Source organism: Saimiri boliviensis, chromosome 12 (genome assembly GCF_048565385.1).
Source record: "Saimiri boliviensis isolate mSaiBol1 chromosome 12, mSaiBol1.pri, whole genome shotgun sequence".
NCBI lineage: Eukaryota > Metazoa > Chordata > Mammalia > Primates > Cebidae > Saimiri > Saimiri boliviensis.
The window spans coordinates 79,535,550-79,557,461 of record NC_133460.1 but is presented as its reverse complement, the minus strand read 5'-3'; the positions used below and the strand labels follow the sequence as shown (position 1 = coordinate 79,557,461).

General features: G+C 37.8%; 1 protein-coding gene and 1 pseudogene across 5 annotated transcripts in view; both read right to left on the bottom strand.

Moving 5' to 3' along the window:
- The window catches only part of CYP2C19 (cytochrome P450 family 2 subfamily C member 19), a 64,938-nt gene extending 63,279 nt beyond the window's left edge, over positions 1-1,659 (bottom strand). For all 5 annotated transcript variants that reach the window (XR_012512898.1, XR_012512899.1, XR_012512900.1 and 2 more), the window contains exon 1: positions 1,407-1,659. Coding sequence is in view for 1 of the 5 variants with exons in the window: in XM_003922370.4 (XP_003922419.1) it covers positions 1,407-1,574 (168 nt within the window). In the remaining 4 variants the exon portion in view is untranslated. The remainder of the gene's footprint in view (positions 1-1,406) is intronic.
- Positions 1,660-1,984: 325 nt separating this feature from the next.
- Positions 1,985-20,538, bottom strand: LOC141580629 (ribosomal RNA processing protein 36 homolog pseudogene; annotated as a pseudogene).
- Positions 20,539-21,912: the final 1,374 nt, after the last annotated feature.

Here is a 21,912-nt window from a genome sequence, read left to right as displayed (position 1 = left end):
GAGAAATTTATCAGCACTCTTGTGTCCACCTTAAGACCAATACCCAGTTTCAAGAACTAACAATTTCCTGGTCTAATAGCCTTTTATGACTAACATGCATCATAACATTCATAGTAAAAACACCTCTCTATGACTCCACCTCAGACTCCCAAAAGCCCACATAGAGGCCCCCATTGCTGGATCAATAGTTCTCACAGCAGTACACCTAAAATTACATGGCTATGGGATTATACGAATCACTTTAATCCTTAACCCCCTAACAGAGTATAAGTTTATTTCTCATACTATCCCTATGAAGAATAATCATAACAAGCTCCATTTGTGCCAAACTAATCTAAAGTAACTCATTACTTACTATTCCATAAGCCATACGGCACTTGTTATCATAGCTATTTTCTTTCAAATGCCCTGAAGTTTTACAGGTGCAACCACCCTAATAATTGCCCATGGACTAACCTCATCCCTATTAGTCTGCCTTGCAAACTCAAACTACAAATGAGTTCACAGCCAAACCATACTACTAACATGGGGCCTCCAAACACTTCTCCCCCAATAGCCATGTGATGACTCCTAACTAGCCTTGCCAACCTTGCCCTTCCACATAACATCAATCTAGTAGGAGTACTCTTCATAACTATAGCCTCGTTCTCTTGAGCTAATCATACCATCATGCTTATAAGACTTAATATACTAATCACAGCCCTTTACTCTCTATATATGCTAACTGTTACACAACGAGGGGTATTCATACATTATATTAACACTCTTAAACCATCTTTCACTTGAGAAAATGCCCTACATTTATATATCTTCTACCCCTCTTCCTACTATTACTAAACCCTAAGGTCATTTGGGGGTTTATATATTGTAGCTCTAGTTTAATTAAAATATTAGTTTGTGGATCTAATAATGGAAGTCTATAATGTCTTATCTACCACTTATCTGCTTTTGCTGGTCCTGAACCCACAGCTATTTCTTTGACAACAGGCATAAATTAATTCTTCAGAGAAGTTCAATTTTCACAGCTATTCTGAATAAAACACATGGTTAATATAGTAAAGGGCTTATTTAATGAAATCTCTACTAACATGTTCCTTACCATTTACCATCAGCCAAAAATTATAGCAAATGGCTATAAAATGAAGAAGGAACAAAGCACTTCAAATTATTGCCACTTTGTTATTTTGAATCTAATGTGCAAAAACCGACATCTTTTTCTAGTCACAAAATGAATGATTTCATTCCACTATCTCTGACACTGACAAACTGGAAAAGGCAACAAAAGCCTCTCAAAGTATCTTACTTTACAATGATCTCTTGTAACAATGTACCTCTAGGAATATACTTTATTTGAAAATAAGGTGAATTTACTTACGTTTTGCAAGCCACTGAAGGAGCATACTTACATTGGTTAAGGATTTGGTGATGTCCTTAACATCTATCTGTAGGAGATTTCCAACAATTGGGAGAGGAGTGGGGCCAGGAGGGAGTTTTCCTCTTTTAGAGCTCTGTTTCCAGAGTGAAAGGAGAAGCAAACAGGAGAGAGAGAGCACAACGACCACAAAGGGATCCATTGAAGCTTTCTCTTCTTACTAAGACAACCGTGAGATTGCACTCCAAGCCTTTTATAACACTCTATGCTAATTCAGTGTGTGCCTCTTTGACATATAAAGTGACCAATCACCTAGGTCCACTATATGCCTCTCTTCTGAAAGAACTTTGACCCACTGATAAAGATAAAAATAAAACATCCTTTGATCTTGTTCTCCTTCGTTTCAGTACCCACTCTGTACATTCTGGTTTCTTTGTACTTGATTGGAGCCTAGGTATTGGTAAATTTAAAAAAAAAACGTTAACCTAAGTGGTTCCAATGCACCATCATAATTGAAAGCATTAAAGTAAATAATCTGATGCAAAAAAAAAATCACTCAAAATTCTGAATTCTTAATAACCAGTTGGGAATTCATGATTTTGAGGGAAATGGATGCATTCTATGCCTTGTATATTTAAAAAGTATGTCAATGCTATATCAACGATTAGGAGACTTTGTCCTTTATAATGAAATCCTTTCAAATATTATAATATAGCCTACTAAAAATACAGCAACCTAAATATAAAATAGCTAACTTTCATATATCTTAAATAACCAAACATAGATATAAACACTTTTACCATTAAACCCCGTTAAAAAACAAGTGAAGGTAGGAATTGTTATTTTTTATTTTTCAAATGAGAAAAGGGAGACCCTGGGAAAACAGGACACCTGTCAGTGCCACACAGCTCATAGCTGGCAGTACTAGGATTGAAGCTGAGGTCTTCTGATGCGCATTGTGATGCATTATCTCATATACCAGAGCTGACTTGAGAAGAATTTTAGCAAAACAAAACAAACTTCCAAACATTAGTTATTCTGAATATACACCACATTGATTCTGTTTATAAAACAGGCTTGACATTAAATAGAACCCTTTATTTGTCTTTAAGAAATACAGCGTCAGAGATGCTCATGACAAGAAATTAGTTCTACCTTCTCCATCACTGCAGAGGTGAAATACTCAGTGTAAGTGAGGGAAGAGCCAATTTCAGAGAATTTGGTGCTAAGGGATTGAGAAACTAGGGCTTCTCGACCTCCCAGTCACCTCCAGACATGGCTGCTTTCTATGGTTTTTGGTCTCTTATTTTCAGAGATAATGTAATAATGCACACAACCAAAGGAAATTATGAACAGAACAAGAGTTGTGGATGCAATAGAGGATGGGAGGTAGAAAAATCAGTAAATGGACCATCCCAATGTATAGACCATAACAGGAGCTGGCATTTTGAGTTGAGGATCTAAACACAACTAGAAAGATACACATTACTAGATCACTAATGACAATACTTATGCAAAGCCATTTTTAAATATAGTATCATATTTGTTTTAAATTGCTTAGTAGAGTTGTTTCCAGTTCTCTTACTAAGAAGAATAAAGTTATGTCAAGACACAGTTGCACATTGCTTTACTGTTCATTCTTAACAGGGATTATAACAATTTACAGAGAATTTTCCCACCTCATGTCCCTTTGGAATCTTTCAATTACCTTTGCTTACAATAAAATTGATCCATTTCAGGAATGAGAGAACTGAGCCTTAAGATTCATAATCTTAGCTCAGAATATGGTGTCTGCTAGTGCTACAGCTGAGACTGGAACCCATAATCCCTGTGTCTTGAAGGTTTCATTTCAAGCAAAACATTCAGTTCAGTTGAGTCCAACAATATTTACTGATTGTGTACAATCATTCAGCATTTCATGATTCAGTCTAGTAAATGATTTTCAAAATAAACATTAATCTCATCAATAACGACAGCCTCAGTTGACTAGATTGGGAGGTCAGAAGAGTTTGGTTTTATAACCTTTAATACTTGGGTGAGTCCAAGGCCTTGGAGAACCCTTTATACAGGGCAAATAAAAGCAGTAACTTGGTCTTTGACTCACATAACTCTAAACTCTAACAGAAATACAGTACCTGGTTTTGGGTAAAATAAGTTCAGTTGCTTTCTTTAGAATAATCATTTCATTCCTCGAGCACTAGGTGTCCCAGTTCTGTTCCTCCTCTCTTCTGCTGAGCTGAGACTCCTATCTAGACCTTTCAATTTATAGAATGAAATAATTATAGATAATTTGTAAACAGATGGGATCTCTGAGATCAACTACTCTAAACTTTCCCTTTTTTTTTTTTTTTTTTTTTTAGAAATGAGCAATTGTTGATTCAGTGAGACAAAGGATCATGACGCATCATTATAAGACTTTTTCTTAGAATCCAAGTTTTTCAACTCCCAGATCAGTAACATGTCACATCCCATCTCATAGAATTCACATCTCAGTCCAATGATCAGGGGAGTATCAACATTAAGCCCTCCACAGTCACTGAGTAATACAAACCTCAGCTTGACAGCTTGGCTACAATAGTGGATTAGAGTAGGGTTTTAAAAAATTTATTTCTTAACAGCAGTTTTGAATTTCCAGCAACACTAAGTGGAAAGTACATAATTACCACATGACCCTTTCCCTGCACTGACACACAGCCTCTCTCACAATCAAGAACTCTCATTAGTGTGGTTAATTAGTTACAATCAATGAACCAAAATTGACATATCATTATCAACCAAAGCTCATAGTTTATGTGGGGTTCATTCTTTGTGTTGTATATTCTATGGAACTTAACTAATGCATAATGACATGTATCCGCCATTGTAGTATCACATATAATAGTTTTACTGCCCTTAAAACACTCTGTGCTCTACCTGTTCACTCTCCCTTTCTTGCAAGCCCTAGCAACAAATAATCTTTGCAGTGTCAGCATAGTTTTGCCTTTTCCAAAATGTCATATGGTTGGAATCATACAATATGTAGCCTTTTAATATTTAACTTACTAATAAGTATAAAGTTTCTCCATGTCTTTTCATGGCTTGATAGTTCATTTTTTAACACTAAATAACATTTATTGTATAGATTTACCACATTGTTTATTTATTCATCTATTGAAGAACATTTTGGTGATTTCTAATTTTTGACAACAATGAATAAAGCTTCTATAAACATCCATGTGCAGACTTTTGTGTGAAATACATTTCCAATTCATTTGGCAAATACCAAGGCACACAACTACTAGATAATATGGTAAACATATCTTAGTTTTGTTAGACAGTGTCCAATTGCCTCCTGAAGTGTCTGTACTGTTTTGCACTTCCATCGGCAATGACTAAGTTCTCATTGCTGCACATCCTTGCTAACATTTGGTTCTATCAGTGTTTTGGATTTCAGCCATTGTATAAGTATGTAGTAGTACCTCATTTGAGTTTTAGTTTGCAGGCCCCTAACGACATTTAATCACGAGCATTTTTCATATATTTATTTGCCATCTGTATGTCTTCTTGGGTGAGCTTGAGAAGCTCTTATATGACAGGTCTGGTGATGACAAAATCTCTCAGTAATTGCTTGTTCATAAAGGATTTTATTTCTCCTTCACTTATGAAGCTTAGTTTGGCTGGATATGAAATACTAGGTTGAAACTTCTTTTCTTTAAGAATGTTGAATATTGGCCTCCACTCTCTTCTGGCTTGTAGGATTTCTGCTGAGAGATCTGCTGTGAGTCTGATGGGCTTCCCTTTGTGGGTGACCCAACCTTTCTCTCTGGCTGCCATTAGCATTTTCTCCTTCATTTCGACTCTGGTGAATCTGAAGATTATGTGCCTTGGGGTTGCTATTCTTGAGGAACATCTTTGTGGTGTTCTCTGTATCTCCTGGACTTGAATATTGGCCTGCCTTTCTAGGTTGGAGAAGTTTTCTTGGATAATATCCTGAAGAGTATTTTCTAGCTTGGATTCATTCTCTCCATCACATTCAGGTACACCTATCAAACGTAGATTAGGTCTTTTCACATAATCCCCTATTTCTTGGAGGCTTTGTTCATTTCTCTCCACTCTTTTTCCCCTAATCTTACCTTCTTGTATTTCATTGTGTTGATCTTCAATCTGTGATATCCTTTCTTCTGCTTGATCGATTCAGCTATTGAAATTTGTGTATGCTTCTGAAGTTGTGTACTGTGTTTTTCAGCTCCATCAAGTCATTTATGGTTTAAGATAGCTTCTCTAAGCTGGTTATTCTAGTTAGAATTTTGTCTAACCTTTTTCCAAGGTATTTCGTTTCTTTGCATTGGGTTAGAACATGTTCCTTTAGCTCACAGAAGTTTGTTATTACCCACCTTCTGAAGCCTGCTTCTTTCAATTTGTCAAACTCATTTTCCATCCTGTTTTGTTCCCTTGCTGGTGAGGAGTTGTGATCCCTTGGAGGAGGAGAGGCATTCTGGTCTTGGATGATTTCATCCTTTTTGCACCAGTTTCTCCCCATCTTCATGGATTTATCTACCTCTGATTTTTGAAGTTGGTGATTTGGGATGGGCTCTCTGCTTGGACGTCCTGTCTATTAATGTTGAATCACCTGTGGGGGTTGTAGATCAGCAAGTATTGCTGCCTGATCTTTCCTCTGGTAGCTTTGTCCCGGAAGGGTATCGACCAGGTGACAGCCAGAGCTGTTCTGTATGAGGTGTCTTTTTGGTTATATGGGGGTCAGAGAGCCACTTGAGGAGGCAGTCTGTCCCTTGTCTGCCTGCAGAGGCACTGCTTGGCTGTCAGGGACTCAGTCCAGCTGCTGTGTAAGCTTCCTCTGGCTTTTGCTTACACAAGTAGGTATAAACCTGCCTCAGCAATGGTGGACATCCTTACCCCCACCGAGCTCTATAATCCCAGATCAAGCTCAAACTGATGCTGGCTGTGAAACTCTCAAGCCAGAGGGCTTCAGTTTGCTGGTCTTTTGGGGGGTGGGACCCACCCAGCCATATCACCTGTCTCCCTGCTTTCAGCTCCCCCTCTTTCTGGCGAGGAGGTAGCTCCATCCCACAGGCACACTCAGTGCTAGTCAAAACATTCACCCAGATGGCATCTGCTGGAGCTGCTACTCAGATCTATGTTGGCAACTCATGGTACTTTTCAGCCCAGCAAGGATCTCCTGGTCTGTGGGTTGCAGAGAGCATGGGAGAAGTGTAGCATCTGAACCAGAGTGCCGAGGGGGGAAGTCTCTGATCCTCCAGTCAATTGCACTTCCTAGGTGAGGCAGCACCCCATCCTGCCATGGTTTGCCCTCCTTGGGCTACAGCCACATTCAGTCCCATTGAAATTAACCTGGTACCTCAATTGGAAATGCAGAGATCACTCACCTTCTGTGTGTCTCTCACTGGAAGCTGCACTCCAGAGTTCTTCCTACACAGCCGTAAATCCTCCCAAATCGAATCTGTCCTTTAATGATGAGCATTTTTTCATGTTTCTTGGCCTCATATATGTCTTCTTTTGAAAAGTGTTCATATACTTTGAACACTTTTGAATGGGTTTGTTTTTTTTCTTGTAAATCTGTTTAAGTTCTTTGTAGATTCTAGATATAAGTCCTTTGTCAGATGGGTAGATTGCAAAAAATTTTTCCCATTCTGTTGGTTGCTAGTTCACTCTAATGACTGTTTCTTTTGCTGTACAGAAGCTATGGAGTTTAATTAGATCCCATTTGTCACTTTTGGCTTTTGTTGCCATTGCTTTTGGTGTTTTAGTCATGAAGTCTTTGCCTATGCCTATGTCCTGAATAGTTTTTCTAGGTTTTCTTCTAGGGCTTTTATGGTGTTAGGTCTTGTGTTTAAGTCTTTAATCCATCTGGAGTTAATTTTAGTGTAAGGTATCAGGATGAGGTCCATTTTCTGCTTTCTGCACATGGCTAGCCAGCTTTCCCAACACCATTTATTTAACAGGGAATCCTTTCCCCATTGTTTGTTTTTGTCAGGTTTGTCAAAGATCAGATGGTTGTAGATGTGTGGTGTTGCCTCTGAGGCCTCTGTTCTGTTCCATTGGTCTGTATCTCTGTTTTGGTACCAGTACCATGCAGTTTTGATTACTGTAGCCTTGCAGTATAGTTTGAAGTCAGCTTTGTTCTTTTTGCTTAGAAGTGACTTGGCTATGTGAGCTCTCTTTTGGTTCCATATGAAGTTTAAGGTGGGTTTTCCAGTTCCATGAAGAGGGTCACAGGTAGCTTGATGGGGATAGTGTTGAATCTATCAATTACTTTGGGCAGTACGGCCATTTTCACAATATTGATTATTCCTAACCATGAGCATGGAATGTTTTTCCATTTGTTTGTGTCGTCTCCATTTCCTTGAGCAGTGGTTTGCAGTTCTCCTTGAAGAGGTCCTTTACCTTCTTTGTTAGTTGTATTCCTAGGTATTTTATTCTCTTTGTAACAATTGTGAATGGGATGATTTGGCTCTCTGTTAGTCTGTTATTGGTGTATAGGAATACTTGTGATTTCTGCAGATTGATTCATTGTGTATCCTAAGACTTTGCTGAAGTTGCATATCAGTTTCAGCAGATTTTGGGCTGAGACGATGGGGTCTTCTAAATATACGATCCTGTCATCTGTAAATAGAGACAATTTGACCTTCTCCTTTCCTAATCTAATACCCTTTATTTCTTTTTCTTGCCCAATTGCTCCGGCTAGAACTTCCAATACTATATTGAATGGGAGTGGTGAGAGAGGGCATCGTTGTCTAGTGCCAGATTTCAAAGAGAATACTTCCAGTTTTTGCCCATTTAGTATGATATTGGCTGTTGGTTTGTCGTAAATAGCTTTCATTATTTTGAGATACGTTCTGTCGATACCTAGTTTATTGAGAGTTATTAGCATAAAGGGCTGTTGAATTTTGTCAAAGGCCTTCTCTGCATCTATATAGTTATGTGGTTTTGTCTTTGGTTCTCTTTATTTGGTGGTTTACATGTATAGACTTGTGTATGTTGAATCAGCCTTGCATCCCCAGAATGAAGTCTACTTGATCTTGATGGATAAGCTTTTTGATGTGTTGTTGCAATTGGTTTGCCAGTATTTTATTGAAGATTTTTGCATCTATGTTCATCATGGATATTGGCCTGAAGTTTTCTTTTCTTGTTGAGTCCCTGCCAGGTTTTGGTGTCAGAATGATGTTCGTCTCATAAAATGATTTGGGAAGGATGCCCTCTTTTGGGATTGTTTGGAATAGTTTCAGAAGGAGTGGTACCAGCTCCTCTTTCTATGTCAGGTGGATTCCAGCTGTGAACCCATTTGAACCTGGGCTTTTTTTGGTTGGTAGGCTGTAAATTGCTGCCTCAACTTCAGCTCTTGTTATTGGTCTATTCAGGGTTTCCACTTCTTCCTGGTTTAGGCTTGGGAAGATGCAAGTGTCCAGGAATTTATCCATTTCTTCCAAGTTTACTGGTTTATGTGCATTGAGTTGTTTGTAGTAATCTCTGATGGTGGTTTGTATGTCTGTGGAATCTATGGTGATATCCTCTTTATCGTTTTTTATTGCATCTATTTGATACTTCTCTCTTTTCTATTGATCTGGCTAGTGGTCTATTTTGTTGATCTTTTCAAAAAACCAGCTCTTGGATTTATTGACTTTTTGAAGGGTTTTTTGTGTCTCTATCTCATTCAGTTTTGCTCTGATCTTAGTTATGTCTTGTCTTCTGCTAGCTTTTGAGTTTTTTTGATCTTGTTCCTCTAGCTCTCTAAATTTTGGATGATAGGGTGTTGATTTTAGATTTTTTTTGTTTCTCATGTGGGCATTTATTGCTATAAATTTTCTTCTAGACACTGCTTAAAAGTGTCCCAGATATTCTGGTATGTTGTGTCTTCATTCTCATCAGTTTCAAAGAACATCTTTATTTCTGCCTTCATTTCATTGTTTATCCAGTCAACATTCAAGAGCCAGTTGTTCCATTTCCATGAGGGTGTGCAGTTTTGAGTTAATTTCTGAATCCTGAGTTCTAATTTGATTGCACTGTGGTCTGAGAGACTGTTATGATTTTTCTCCTTTTGCATTTTCTGAGGAGTGATTTACTTCCAATTATGCAGTCAGTTTTAGAGTAGGTATGATGTGGTGCTGAGAAGAATGGAGATTTCTGTAAATGTCTATTAGGTCTGCTTGGTCCAGATCTGAGTTCAAGTCCTAGATATCCTTGTTAATTTTTATCTCGTTGATCTCTCTAATATTTGACAGTGGTCTAAGTCTCTTTGTAAGTCATTAAGAACTTGTTTTATGTATCTGAGTGCTCCTGTATTGGGTGCATATATATTTAAGATCATTAGCTCTTCTTGTTGCATTAATCCTTTTACCATTATGTATGCCCTTGTTTGTCTCTTTTGATATTTGTTAGTTTAAACTCTATTTTATCAGAGACTAGGCTTGCAACTCCTGCTTTTTTTTCTCTCTCTCTCTATTTTCTTGGTAAATCTTCCTACATCACTTTGTTTTGAATCTATGTTTATCTTTGCATGTGAAAAGGGTTTCCTGGATACAGCACACCAATGGGTTTTGACTTGTTATCCAATTTGCCAGTCTGTTGTCTTTTGATTGAGGCATTTAGCCCATTTACATTTAAGGTTAATATTGTTATGTGTAAATTTGATCCTGCCATTTTCATGCTTGCTGGGTTTTTTGCCCATTAGTTGACCAAATTTCTTCAGTGTCTCGATACTCTTTACCATTTTGTACGTTTTTGGAGTAGCTCATACTTTTTGTTCCTTTCTATGTTTAGTGCTTCTTTCAGGAGCTCTTGTAAAGGAGGCCTGGTGGTGATGAAATCTCTGAGCAATTGCTTATTCATATATTATTTCTCCTTCACTTATGAAGCTTAGTTTGGCTGGATATGAAATTCTAGGCTGAAACTTCTTTTCTTTAAGGATGTTGAATGTTGGCCCCCACTCTTCTGGCTTGCAGGGTTTCTGCTGAAAGATCCACTGTGAGTCTGATGGGTTTTCCTTTGTGGGTAACCTGACCTTTCTCTCTGGCTGCCCTTAGCATTTTTTCCTTCATTTCAACCCTGGTGAATCTGATAATTATGTGCCTTGGGGTTGTTCTTCTTGAGAAATATCTTTATGGTGTTCTCTGTATTTCCTGGACTTGAATATTGGCCTGCCTTGCTAGGTTGGGGAAGTTCTCATGGATAATATCCTTAAGAGTGTTTTCATTCTCTCTGTCACATTCAGGTACACCTGTCAAATGTAGATTAGGTCTCTGTTCATTTCTTTTCACTCTTTTTTCTCTAATCCTGCCTTCTCATTTTATTTCATTGAGTTGATCTTCAATCTCTGATATCCTTTCTTCTGCTTGGTGGATTTGGCTATTGCAACTTGTGTGTGCTTCACAAAGTTCTCATGTTGTGTTTTTCAGCTCCATCAATTCACTTATATTCCTCTCTAAACTGTTTATTCTCATTAGCATTTCATCAAACCTTTTTTCAACATTCTTAGTTTCTTTGCATTGGGTTAGAACATGTTCTTTTAGTTCAGAAAAGTTTGTTATTACCCACCTTCTGAAGCCTGTTTCTGTCAATTCATCAGATTCATTCTCCATCCAGCCTTGTTCCTTGCTGGTGAGGAGTTTCCCTTGGAGACAGAGAGGCATTCTGGTTTGGGGTATTTTCATCCTTTCTGTGCTGGTTTCCTCCCATCTTTGTGGATTTATCTACCTGTGGTCTTTGTAGTTGGTGACTTTCAGATGGGGTCTCTGAATGGATGTCCTGTTTGTTGATGATGAAGCTATTTCTTTCTATTTCTTGGTTTTCCTTCTAACAGTCAGGCCCCTCCGCTGTAGGACTGCTATAGGTTCACTCCAGACCCTGCTTGCCTGGGGATCACCTGCAGCAGCTGCAGAACAGTAAGGGTTGTTGCCAGTTTTTCTTCTCTTAACTTTGTCACAGAAGGATACCCACCAGATGTCAGCCTGAGCTCTCCTTTATGAGGTGACTCTGGATATACAGAGGTCAGGGAGCTGCTTGAGGAGACACTCTGTCCCTTATGGAAGCTCAAGTGCTGAGCTATGATCTCCATTGTTCTGTTCAGAGCTGCTGGAAAGGTATGTTTAAGTCTGTTGCAGCAGAACTTATAACCATCTTTTTTTCCCAGGTGCTCTGTCCCCAGAAGGTGTGGCTTTATTTATAAGTTCCTGATATGTTGTTGCCTTTTTTAGAGATGCCCTGCCCAGTGAGGAGGTAGCCTAGTCACAGTCTGCCAGCAGAGGCATTGCTGAGCTGCCGTGGCTCTGCCCAGCTGCTGCGTGAACTTCTTTGCAGTTTGGTTTACAGAGGTATAGTTAGAACTGCCTCAGTAATGGTGGTCTGCCTCAGTAATGGCAGACTGTCTCTATAATGGTGGACTGTCTCTGTAATGGCGGAGTGCCTCGGTAATGGCAGATTACCTCAGTAACAGCTGACTGCCTCAGTAATGGCAGACTGCCTCGGTAATGGCAGACTGCCTTGGTAGTGGTTGACTGCCTCGGTAATGACGGATGCCCTTCCCCCCACAGAGCTGGACCGTCCAGGGTCTAGCTGTGCTTACTGTGAAACTCTCGATCCAGAGCATTTCAGATTCCTGGTCTTTGTGGGGGTGGGACTGGCCAAGCCAAATCACCTGGCTCCCTGTTTCAGCCCCCTTTTTTTCAGTTGAATGGGCGACTCTGTCTCCCAGGCCTTCCAGCTGCCAGTTGTGACTGTTCTGAGACTTTTGTCATCTGCAGTTGTTTTACTTTTATCCTTTTCAGAGGGTGGTTTTATATTCAGCTATGAGACTCTGACAAGGGTACACAAATACAAGTTTCTGATAACTTTCGGGATTGTGACACTAGAATAAAGGAAAAGCTTCCATGGAGAAATAAAATATTTATAAATGTCAAGCAAAACAAGAGTTAACTGCATGAGCTGAACTAACAGAAGACTGAAATAATTATTTTATGACTTTTTGCTTAAAACATTACTGATCCTTTGTTTTTCAGAACCAAGAAAACTTTTCTTTTGAGCTATTTATAGCTTTCAATAATTGAGTAAAGTATACTCCTATGAACAAAATTTGGAACATATTTCTTTCTACTTGATTTCTTTAAAATCTGGAAACTAGCTGTGAGTATTCTTAACATAACAATATAGTTACTTGTATAAGATTAATAATAATCTATTTTCTTTTGTAACAGGACACAATAGGAGACCGTGGTTATTTTACCAAGGTTTTGACTGGAAAGGCAAGCATTCAGTTACAAACAGGCTCTTTTTAGGAATCAAAATTGACATACAGAGCCAATAAAATCCCCTTGGGAAAGCTGGCCTCATTGCTTGTTTACAGTCACTGTACATGTTTCTGTCCCATGGTAATTAAAGAACATCACTTTCTGACAAACCCAGGAACCCCAAGTTTTCTTGGGATCTCAAGGTGAGGAATTCATCCAATTAACACCAGTATTTGCAGGCATAAGCTGGGCCAAAGGCACTAAAGTTAAATCAGATTTTTTATGAAATGAAGTACAAGCAAAGTGAATTTAAACCATAAAGAGGAGCCTAAATGGCAAATAATTATTTTGCTCGCTTTATTCTTGCTGATTTATACAAATACTCTAGGCAAGTATAAGACTAAAACATATTTTGCTAATGAATTTATCATAAGATTTGTCTTGAGTGAAAATGGGACTACAGAGAGGAAGATCATATTTCACAATAAACTGTAGGACAACTGTTTTTAGATTGTAGTCTTGCCTAATAGTTTTCAATTTTTATTATTTCCTACAGTTTGGACTGAATTCAAGAGTTGTTCCTGGCTACAAGTCTCCAAAATGACATTTTCCTTTTTTTCTTCTTTCCTTTTCTTTTTTCCCTATTTTTTCCTGATTTGAAATAACTAAAATTTAAGCTGTTCTTTCTTAAAGTCCTGTGAACTGAAGCTAGACAACTTAAAAACTTCAGAAGAAGATAACAGTAACCTATGTACATACATAAACCACTTTCATACCTGCCTACTAATGTATGGGCTTCAGAGTAATATGGCCTATATCAGTTTTTCAGGATTGTTCTTTTCGTTGTTGTTGTTGTTGTTTGTTTGTTTTTCTTCCTTCCTCTACTCTTCTCTTCATAAAATGTGAGACTTTACAACCTTCTAAAAATGAGCTTTCCTAATAATATGGGACCTACCCATCTAGGAGTAAATTGTCCTAATCATGAGAGATCAGACAAAACCTGAAACCAGAGACTCGTTTTCTTGAGAAATGTTTTTCCAAAAGATTTTAAAAAGAAAAGCTGGAAAGTGTGAAAGGAAAATAAATCTCAGGGTCTCCAAATCACTAAGCCAAAGGAAAAAGTCAAGCTGTGTTGGGCAAACCTGCGTCTCATTCTATTCCTAAATAAGATAACTACAAAGAGTTTTTAAAACTACATACCTCCCCAACAATTTGCCCATGAGAAAATTACTTGTGGACAATGGACAGACAGAAATCAAAGTCATCAATAAGGCATAAGTGACTATTCCTGTAAATTGTGTATTCAGCAAAAGGCTAATCGGAAACTCAAAAGAATGCAACCATTTGTCTCTTATCTACCTGTGACCTGGAACACCCCTCCCCACTTTGAGTTGTCCCATCTTTCCACACCAAATGAATGCACATCTTACATGTATTGATTAATGTCTCATGTCTCCCTAAAATGTATAAAACCAAGCTGTGCCCTGACCACTTTGGGTACATGTTATCAGGATCTCCTGAAGCTGTGACATAAGTGTGTCCTTAATCTTGGCAAAATAAGCTTCCTAAATTGACTGAGATTTGTCTCAGATATTTTGAGTTCACAAAATAAAGTAAGAAAGAATGAAGGGTTTTTTTAAAAAAAAGATGTATGAACAAAATATAAATATTAGTAAGAACATACAAAACTTGAAATTAAACCAAGAAGAAATTCTGGAGCTTAAAAGTATAATAACCAAAATTTAAAATTCTCTAGAGGGATTCAAAAGCAGACTTGAGCAGGCAGAAGAAGGAATCAGAGACCATGAAGATAGGTCAGTGGAAAGTATCAAGCCTGATGAATAGACAGAAAAAAAGATTAAATAAAATTAAATCGACCCAACCCTAAGGTTTCTGTGGGACCCCATCAAGCAGACCAACATATGCATTATGGGAATCTAAGAAGAAAAAAAGATAAATAGACAGAATATTTGAAGAAACAATGGTTTTAAACTACCCAAATTTGATGACAGTCATGAATATAAACATTAAAGAAGCTCAAGGAACTCCAATTAATTTATCCTCAAAGAGACCCACATCAAGACACATTATAAACTTAATTTTCAAAACACAATGACAGAGATTCTGAATGCAACTAAAGAGATTTTTCGCCACTTTATCATTAAACTTTTTCCAAAGCACTAGAAAGGAAAGATTAATTTTTTTAAATTTTTTAAATGAGGAAAGTGAGATCAGTCTAGTGTCACATATGTCATATGTGGCAGAACTCAGATTTGAATGGCGATCTTATGATTTTTGCATTGTGGCACATTATTGCTTATACCACAACTGCCTCAAGAGCAATTTTAGCAAAACACAACAAACTCCAAAAGCATTAGTTTCCGAGAATGCATTTTCTAGTAACTCTGTTCCTTCACCAAAAATAATAATAATAATAAAAGTCATTACATTAAATAGAAGACTGTTATTTCACTCCAAGGAGACAAAGGTCATAAATGTTCAAGAGAATGGAAAACAAATAGGGTTCTTCTCTCTCCATTACTGCAGAAGACATGCTCAGAATAACCAATGGAAGAACCAATCTCAGAGAATTTAGCAGAGAACATTTGAGAAATTTTGGCTTCTCCCACCTCTTCGTCACCTCCAGTCACAGCTGTATCTGTAACCTTTTTGCCCTGTCATCATCAGAAATAATAGAATAAAGTAATGCACACCAAAAAGGGATATAAAACAGCAAAAAAATGTGCTTCAGTGGCATATGGGAGGTAGGTGTATTATTAAACAGACACACAGTACAGAATGACCACAATGTGCAGAGCTGAATGGACAACTACATTTTTGGTTATAAGGATCACCAGGCATATCTTGAAGATATTGTGTGATCTATTCCAGACCACCACAATAATGCAAATATTACAATAAAGCAGGACACATAAATTTTTTGGTTTCCCAGTATGCATAAAAGTTATATTTACACTCTACTGTAGGTTATGTGTGCAATAGCATCACATCTAAAAAGTGTGGACACCCTAATTTAAAAATACTTTATGGCTACCAAATCATTAGAGTCTTCATAAAGCCATAATGTTGCTAGTGGAGGGTCTTACTTCAGTGCTGATGGTTGCTGACTGATCATGGTGGTGATTGCTGAATCTCTGAGTGGCTGTGGAAGTTTCTTAAACTACCCAAATTAGACAACAATGAAGCTTGCCACATTAGACTCTTTCTTTTATGAAAGACTTTTCTATAGCATTTTAAATCCTTTTTTGTCATTTTAACAATGTTCAACCACAGTAGATTCCTTGTCAAGGAAACAATTTCATTACTCATCAGTAAGAAGAAACTCCTTATCCAGCAAAATTTGATTATGAGATTGCAGCAATTTAGTCACATTTTCAAACTCCACTTCTAATTCTAATTTTCTTGCTATTTCCACCACATCCACATTTACATTTTTTTTTAAGTTTTACTTTTTAATCACACCAGTTTAGTCACTTTTGATATTCATTAGGCACTTTTTCTTTAAACATAAGACATTTTATATTTCTTTTTATTTTATACTTCTTACATTTCAATTTTTGCCAGTTTGACCCTGTTGCCCTTTGCTCCTAATGACTCTTTCTCATGGTGGTTTCTTTCCTTGTGTGCTTTAACTATACGCTCTATTTTTTTTTTTTTAACTGAAAGAATTCCTTGAGGTCTCAATTTAAAGAACAATTCTCAAGAAAGGATTACATTTGCCTCTGTCAGGTGCCTGAAGACACTAACTACTTGAGACTATTTTAAACTAAGTTATCAGCCTGAGGATTTTCCAGACCACATGGATTGTTGTACTGAGGGACAGCTGTGCTTGCATATTACCAGGAAGCTTTATATCCATCCCTTGCATCCAAAAACAAGGCCAAATAGGGGAGTTGTGGGACTGGTTTACCCTTTAAATGATCTTGTCATCCTTGAGGGGGCCAAATTAAGTAGGAGGGGTTTCGGATCTGACTTCCCAGCTGTAGATGCCTTAGGCTTTGTTGCCTATCCCAATATGTGGCCCACTAAAAAAGTAATTCTAGGTTACCCGCAAATCCCACACAAAAGCAGAATAAGGACAGGAGTAGTGGCTCATCCCAGTAACCTCAGCACTTTGGGAGGCCAAGGCAGGCAGATCACCTGAGGCCAGGAATTTTAAGAACAGCCTAGGCAACATGGCAAAACCCCTCTACTAAAAGTACAAAAGAAATTAGCCAGGCATAGTGGCGAATGCCTGTAATCCCAGCTATGTGGGAGGCTAAGGCACAAGAATCGCTTGAATGTGGGAGGTGGAGGTTGCAGTGAGACGAGATCACACCACTGCACTCTAGCCTGGATGACAGAGCAAGACTGTTTCAGAGGTGAAAAAAGCAAAACAAAACAAAACCCCACAAAAAAAAAAAAAAAAAAAAAAAAGCAGAATAACAAAAAGATGAATAACAAGAATGTTTATGAAATGGCTCCTACATAATGTCCCAGTCATGGGACAGACTACATCGTCTTGACTGGCCCCTCTTCTTCAGTATCAGAATCTCTAGTTTAGGGCAAGGATGAGATAACACAAGGACACAATGAACCAGATCCAAGCTGAGGTCGTGTGGCACTGACAAAAGGCTGAACTATTCTTTTTGTCGAGCCTTAAGAGCAGTTCAAGAGCTCTCTAGTCTTCTCTGAAGCAATGAAATTCAAGGGCAGTTGTGATCCTTGCCCTTGAATGAAAACGAGCCGAGGCCAAATCTGTCCTCACAGATCCATGTCTCCCTAGGGCAGTGACAGAGCAGCAGACAGTTCCTTATTACTCCATGGACGAACGGAGATGTCTCCTCTCCTTGCCTGCATTTCATCGCCGTTTTCGATTCAAAAAGCTCTCCAGTTTCTTGCTGTGTTTCAGCTCCTTGAACTTCACAGCTAGTGCCAGCTGGAGCTGCTCAGATTTCTTCAGGAAGTATGGCTGGCTAATGGCCTTGTTGGGCCTGAGCCTGACGTTTCTACTTCAGAGCCAGGTGCAGCTCCTGCTGTTGCTTTCATTCCTGCTGTGCCGTTCCTTGCTTCTCCATTTGGTGAAGCAGTTGCTGCAGTTTCTCATGCTTCTCTCCTAAATGGTGCTTCTTCAACTGTTGTTTCACAAGCACTTTCTCTTCTGCTCGGATGTCATTGAAGAACTGATACGTTTTGTCAAACACCTCAGGATTATATTCCCCTGACAGATTATCAAAGCAAGGGATCCAGGCTACCTTTTTACTGATGGGAACAACCTGATGTAAAAATGATACTCGGATCTTGGCTGACATTTCCAGAGGCCTGTGCTTATCTGCAACACATGCATTTTGGATAAATCGTCTAGAACCTTGTTTCTTAGGGCTGTTTTCAGCTACCAATTGTTTGTATGCCTTAGTCCCCACTTGGCTCTGCAATTGCAACAGTTTCTCAAATGACGTGTTAAATGTGCCCCTCAGCAGATCGGAGGCTGCACTCCCAGGCTTCACGCCCCAGCAGTCCTCACGGAGGTCACGAGCCAGGTGAGGACGTCCGGCCCTGCCCCTGCACGTTGGTTTGCTCCTGGCCTGCATTTACTTTACTAAGTCTTGAACCCCTCCAAGTCATCTATGATGGTTGAAATCTGTTTCTTCCAACTCATGTTAATATTCACAGTTTGAACCCTCCCGTGAATTACAAATGTTCTTAATCTTTTCAAAAGGTTTTTAATTTACTTTACCCACATTAATCAGAGGAATTACTATCTCTTGCAGGTATGCCCTTCTGAAATGTACTGATCAAATGTAAGACGTACAAGTTGTAATTATTACTCGATTCATGACTGCAGAACAAATGTTGTGTTGTCTGCAATGAAAAGAACATCTCCTTGTACATCTCCATCAGAGCTCATGAGTGCCGTGATTAGGTGCATTGTCAAGGAGCAGTAATATTTTCAAAAGTATCTTTTTCTGAGTGGTAGATCTCAAAAGTGGTCTTAATATATTCAGTAAATTATGATGCAAACTGATGGGCCATCATCCAGACTTTGTTGCTCTTTTCTCATGAAAAATGTTTTAAGTGTTCCCTCAAATATGTTTTCCATGTTGTTTGCTTTATCTTCTCTCTCAGGAATGCCAGTAATTATAGGTTTTGTTCCTAGACATAATCACATATTTCTCAAAGACTTTGTTCATTTTTTTAAATTACTTTTCTTTATTTCTATCTGACCAGGTTAGTTCAAATGACTGGTCTTCAGACTCTGAAATTCTTTCTTCTGTTTGATTTAGCCTATTGATAATTCTGTTCATTGTATTCTGAAATTCTTTAAGTTAATTTTTCAATTCCAGAATTCTGATTGATTTTTTAAAGATGTTTATATTTTTCTTCATTTCCCAGATTGCTTTAGTAGTTTCTTTGTGTTGATTTTCAACCTTGCCTTGGATCTCATTGATCTTCCTTGCAATCTATATTTTGAATTCTTTATATGTCACTTCTGAGTTCCCATTTTTGTTAGGGTTTATTTCTGGGAAGCTAGCACAATCTTTTGGTGATTTGCAACATTCAGATATCTCATGGTACCAGAATTCTCATGATGTTTTCTTCTCACTTGGAGAGGGTGCCACTTTTAATTTCTGAAATTATTTTTCTGTGGATAAAATTTTTCCCTTTCTTATTTTTTTTTCTTTTCCTTTATCCTTCTCTTCCTTCCTATGGGGTGTAACTGTAAAGTAAAGTCCTTTGGCTTTTTTTCTACAGCCCTATGCCCTCTGTCAACAGATTTTATATTAAACTGTCTGATTCAACTTACAAGCAAGTAGATGACACTTACAGGTAAGAACCAACTGTGGCACCAGCAAATGGGTATGTAGTGGATCTTTGTTTACTATGAGATGTTCTCTGTTGTTTCAGATGATAGGCTGGACATTGGAGTTCCCAGTTCCCTAAGCTTCCTGTTTTGAGGGAATCCAGGGCCACAGCTTGGCAAAGCTGGCTTGCCCCTGAATACCTCAGTGATGAGCACAGGCACCAGGTTTGATGAAAATGACTGAGAGGAGCTTGTGGTAAGATTCACGGATGTCTCTGTGAAGGGTGAGTGGGCTGCACCAGCTCCATTTCCTAGATAGGCAGAAACATGTTTCCCTCTCACACACACCAGAAAAATGAAATAATATCAAGCATCTTCTCTGACTACAATGGAATAAAGCTAGAAATCAGCCAGCTGCAGTGGCTCATGCTTGTAATCCCAGCACTTTGGGAGGCTGAGGCAGATGGATCACCTGAGGTCAGGAGTTCGAGACCAACCCTACCAACATGGAGAAACCCTGTCTCTACTAAAAATACAAAAATTAGATGGGTGTGGTGGCACATGCCTATAACCCCAGCTACTTGAGAGGTTGAGGCAAGAGAATCACTTGAACCAGGGAGGCAGAGGTTGTGGTGAGCCAAGATTACACCATTGCACTCCAGCTTGGACAACAAGAGTGAAACTCCATCCCAAAAAAAAAACTAGAAATCAATAACAAAAAATTTTGGAAACCATACAGATACATGGAAATTAAACAATACACTCCTGAATTACCAGTGGATTAATGAAGAAATTAAGAAAGAAAATGAAAAAATTCTTGAAAAAAAATGATCATGGAAACACAACATATGAAAACCTATGAAATGCAGCAAAAGTAGTACAAATAGGGAGTTTGCAGCTATAACTACTTGCATCACAAAACAGGAAAAACTTCAGATAAACAATCTAATGATGCATCTTAAAAAAGAAGCAAAGCAAGAGCAAACCAAACCCAACATTAGCAGAAAAAAAGAAATCATAAAGATCAGAGCAGAAATAAATAAAATTGAAATTTAAAAACAATACAAAAGATCAATAAAACAAAAAATTTGTTTTTTGAAAAGTTAAACAAAATTGACAAACCTTTGCCAGATTAAGAAAAAAGGAGAGAAAATACAAATAAACAAAATCAGAGATGAAAAAGATATTATAACTGATACTGCAGAAATTTGAAGGATCATTAGTAGCTACTATGAGCAACTACATGCCAATAAATTAGAAAATCTAGAATAAACTGACAGTTTTTTAGACACATACAACCTACCAAGATTGAACCACGAAGAAATCCAAAACTTGAACAGACTAATAACAAGTAACATGATCAAAGCCTTAAGAAAAAGTCTCCCGGTAAGGAAAAACCAGGCCCTAATGGCTTTAGTGCTGAATTCTACAAAAGATTTAAAGAAAAATAATACCAATTATACTCAAACTATTCTGAAAACTAAAGGAGGATGAAATACTTCCAGACTTATTCTACATGGCCAGTATTACCCTGACACCATAACCAGACCAAAAAAAAAGAAAACTGCAGGCTAATATCTCTGATAAAGATTGATGGAAATATCCTCAACAAAATACTAGCAAATCAAAATCAACAATATATTAGAAAAACCATGCATCATGATTAAGTGGACTTTATCACTGGGATGCAAGGATGGTTCAATATACACAAATCAGTCAATGCAATACACCAACAGAATAAAGGATTAAAACCATATGATTATTTCAATTGATGCTGAAAACACATTTGATACAATTCAACATCTCTTCATGATAAAAGCCCTCAAAAAACTGGGGATAGAAGTAACATACCTCAACATAATAAAAGCCATAGATGATGGACCCACTGTTAGTATCATATTTGAACAGGGAAAACTGAAATCTTTCCTCTATGACCTGGAACATCACAAAGATGCCCACTGTCACCACTGTTATTCAACATAGTACTGGAAGTCGTAGCTGGAGCAATCAGAGAAGAGAAAGATATAAAGGGCATCCAAATTAGAAGGAAAGAAGTCAAATTACTCTTGTTCGCAGATGATATAATCTTATATTTGGAAAAGTCTAAAAAATTCACAAGAAAACTATTAGAACTGACAAATTCAGTAAAGTTGCAGGATACCAAATCAACATACAGAAATCAGTAACATTTCTATAAGCCAACAGTAAACAATCTGAAAAAGAAATAGAGGAAGTAATTCCATTACAATAGCTACACACAAAATAAAATGTCTAGGAACAACTTTACCAAGGATCTCTACAATAAAAACTATAAAACACTGGTAAAAGAAATTAAAGAGGGCATCAAAAATGGAAAGATATTCCATGTTTATGGATTAAAATAATTAATATTGTCAAAATGTCCATACTATCCTAAGCACTCCACATATTCAATGCAATCCTTATCAAAACAGCAATGACAATCTTCACAGAAACAGAAGAAAAAAATTCTATAATTTATA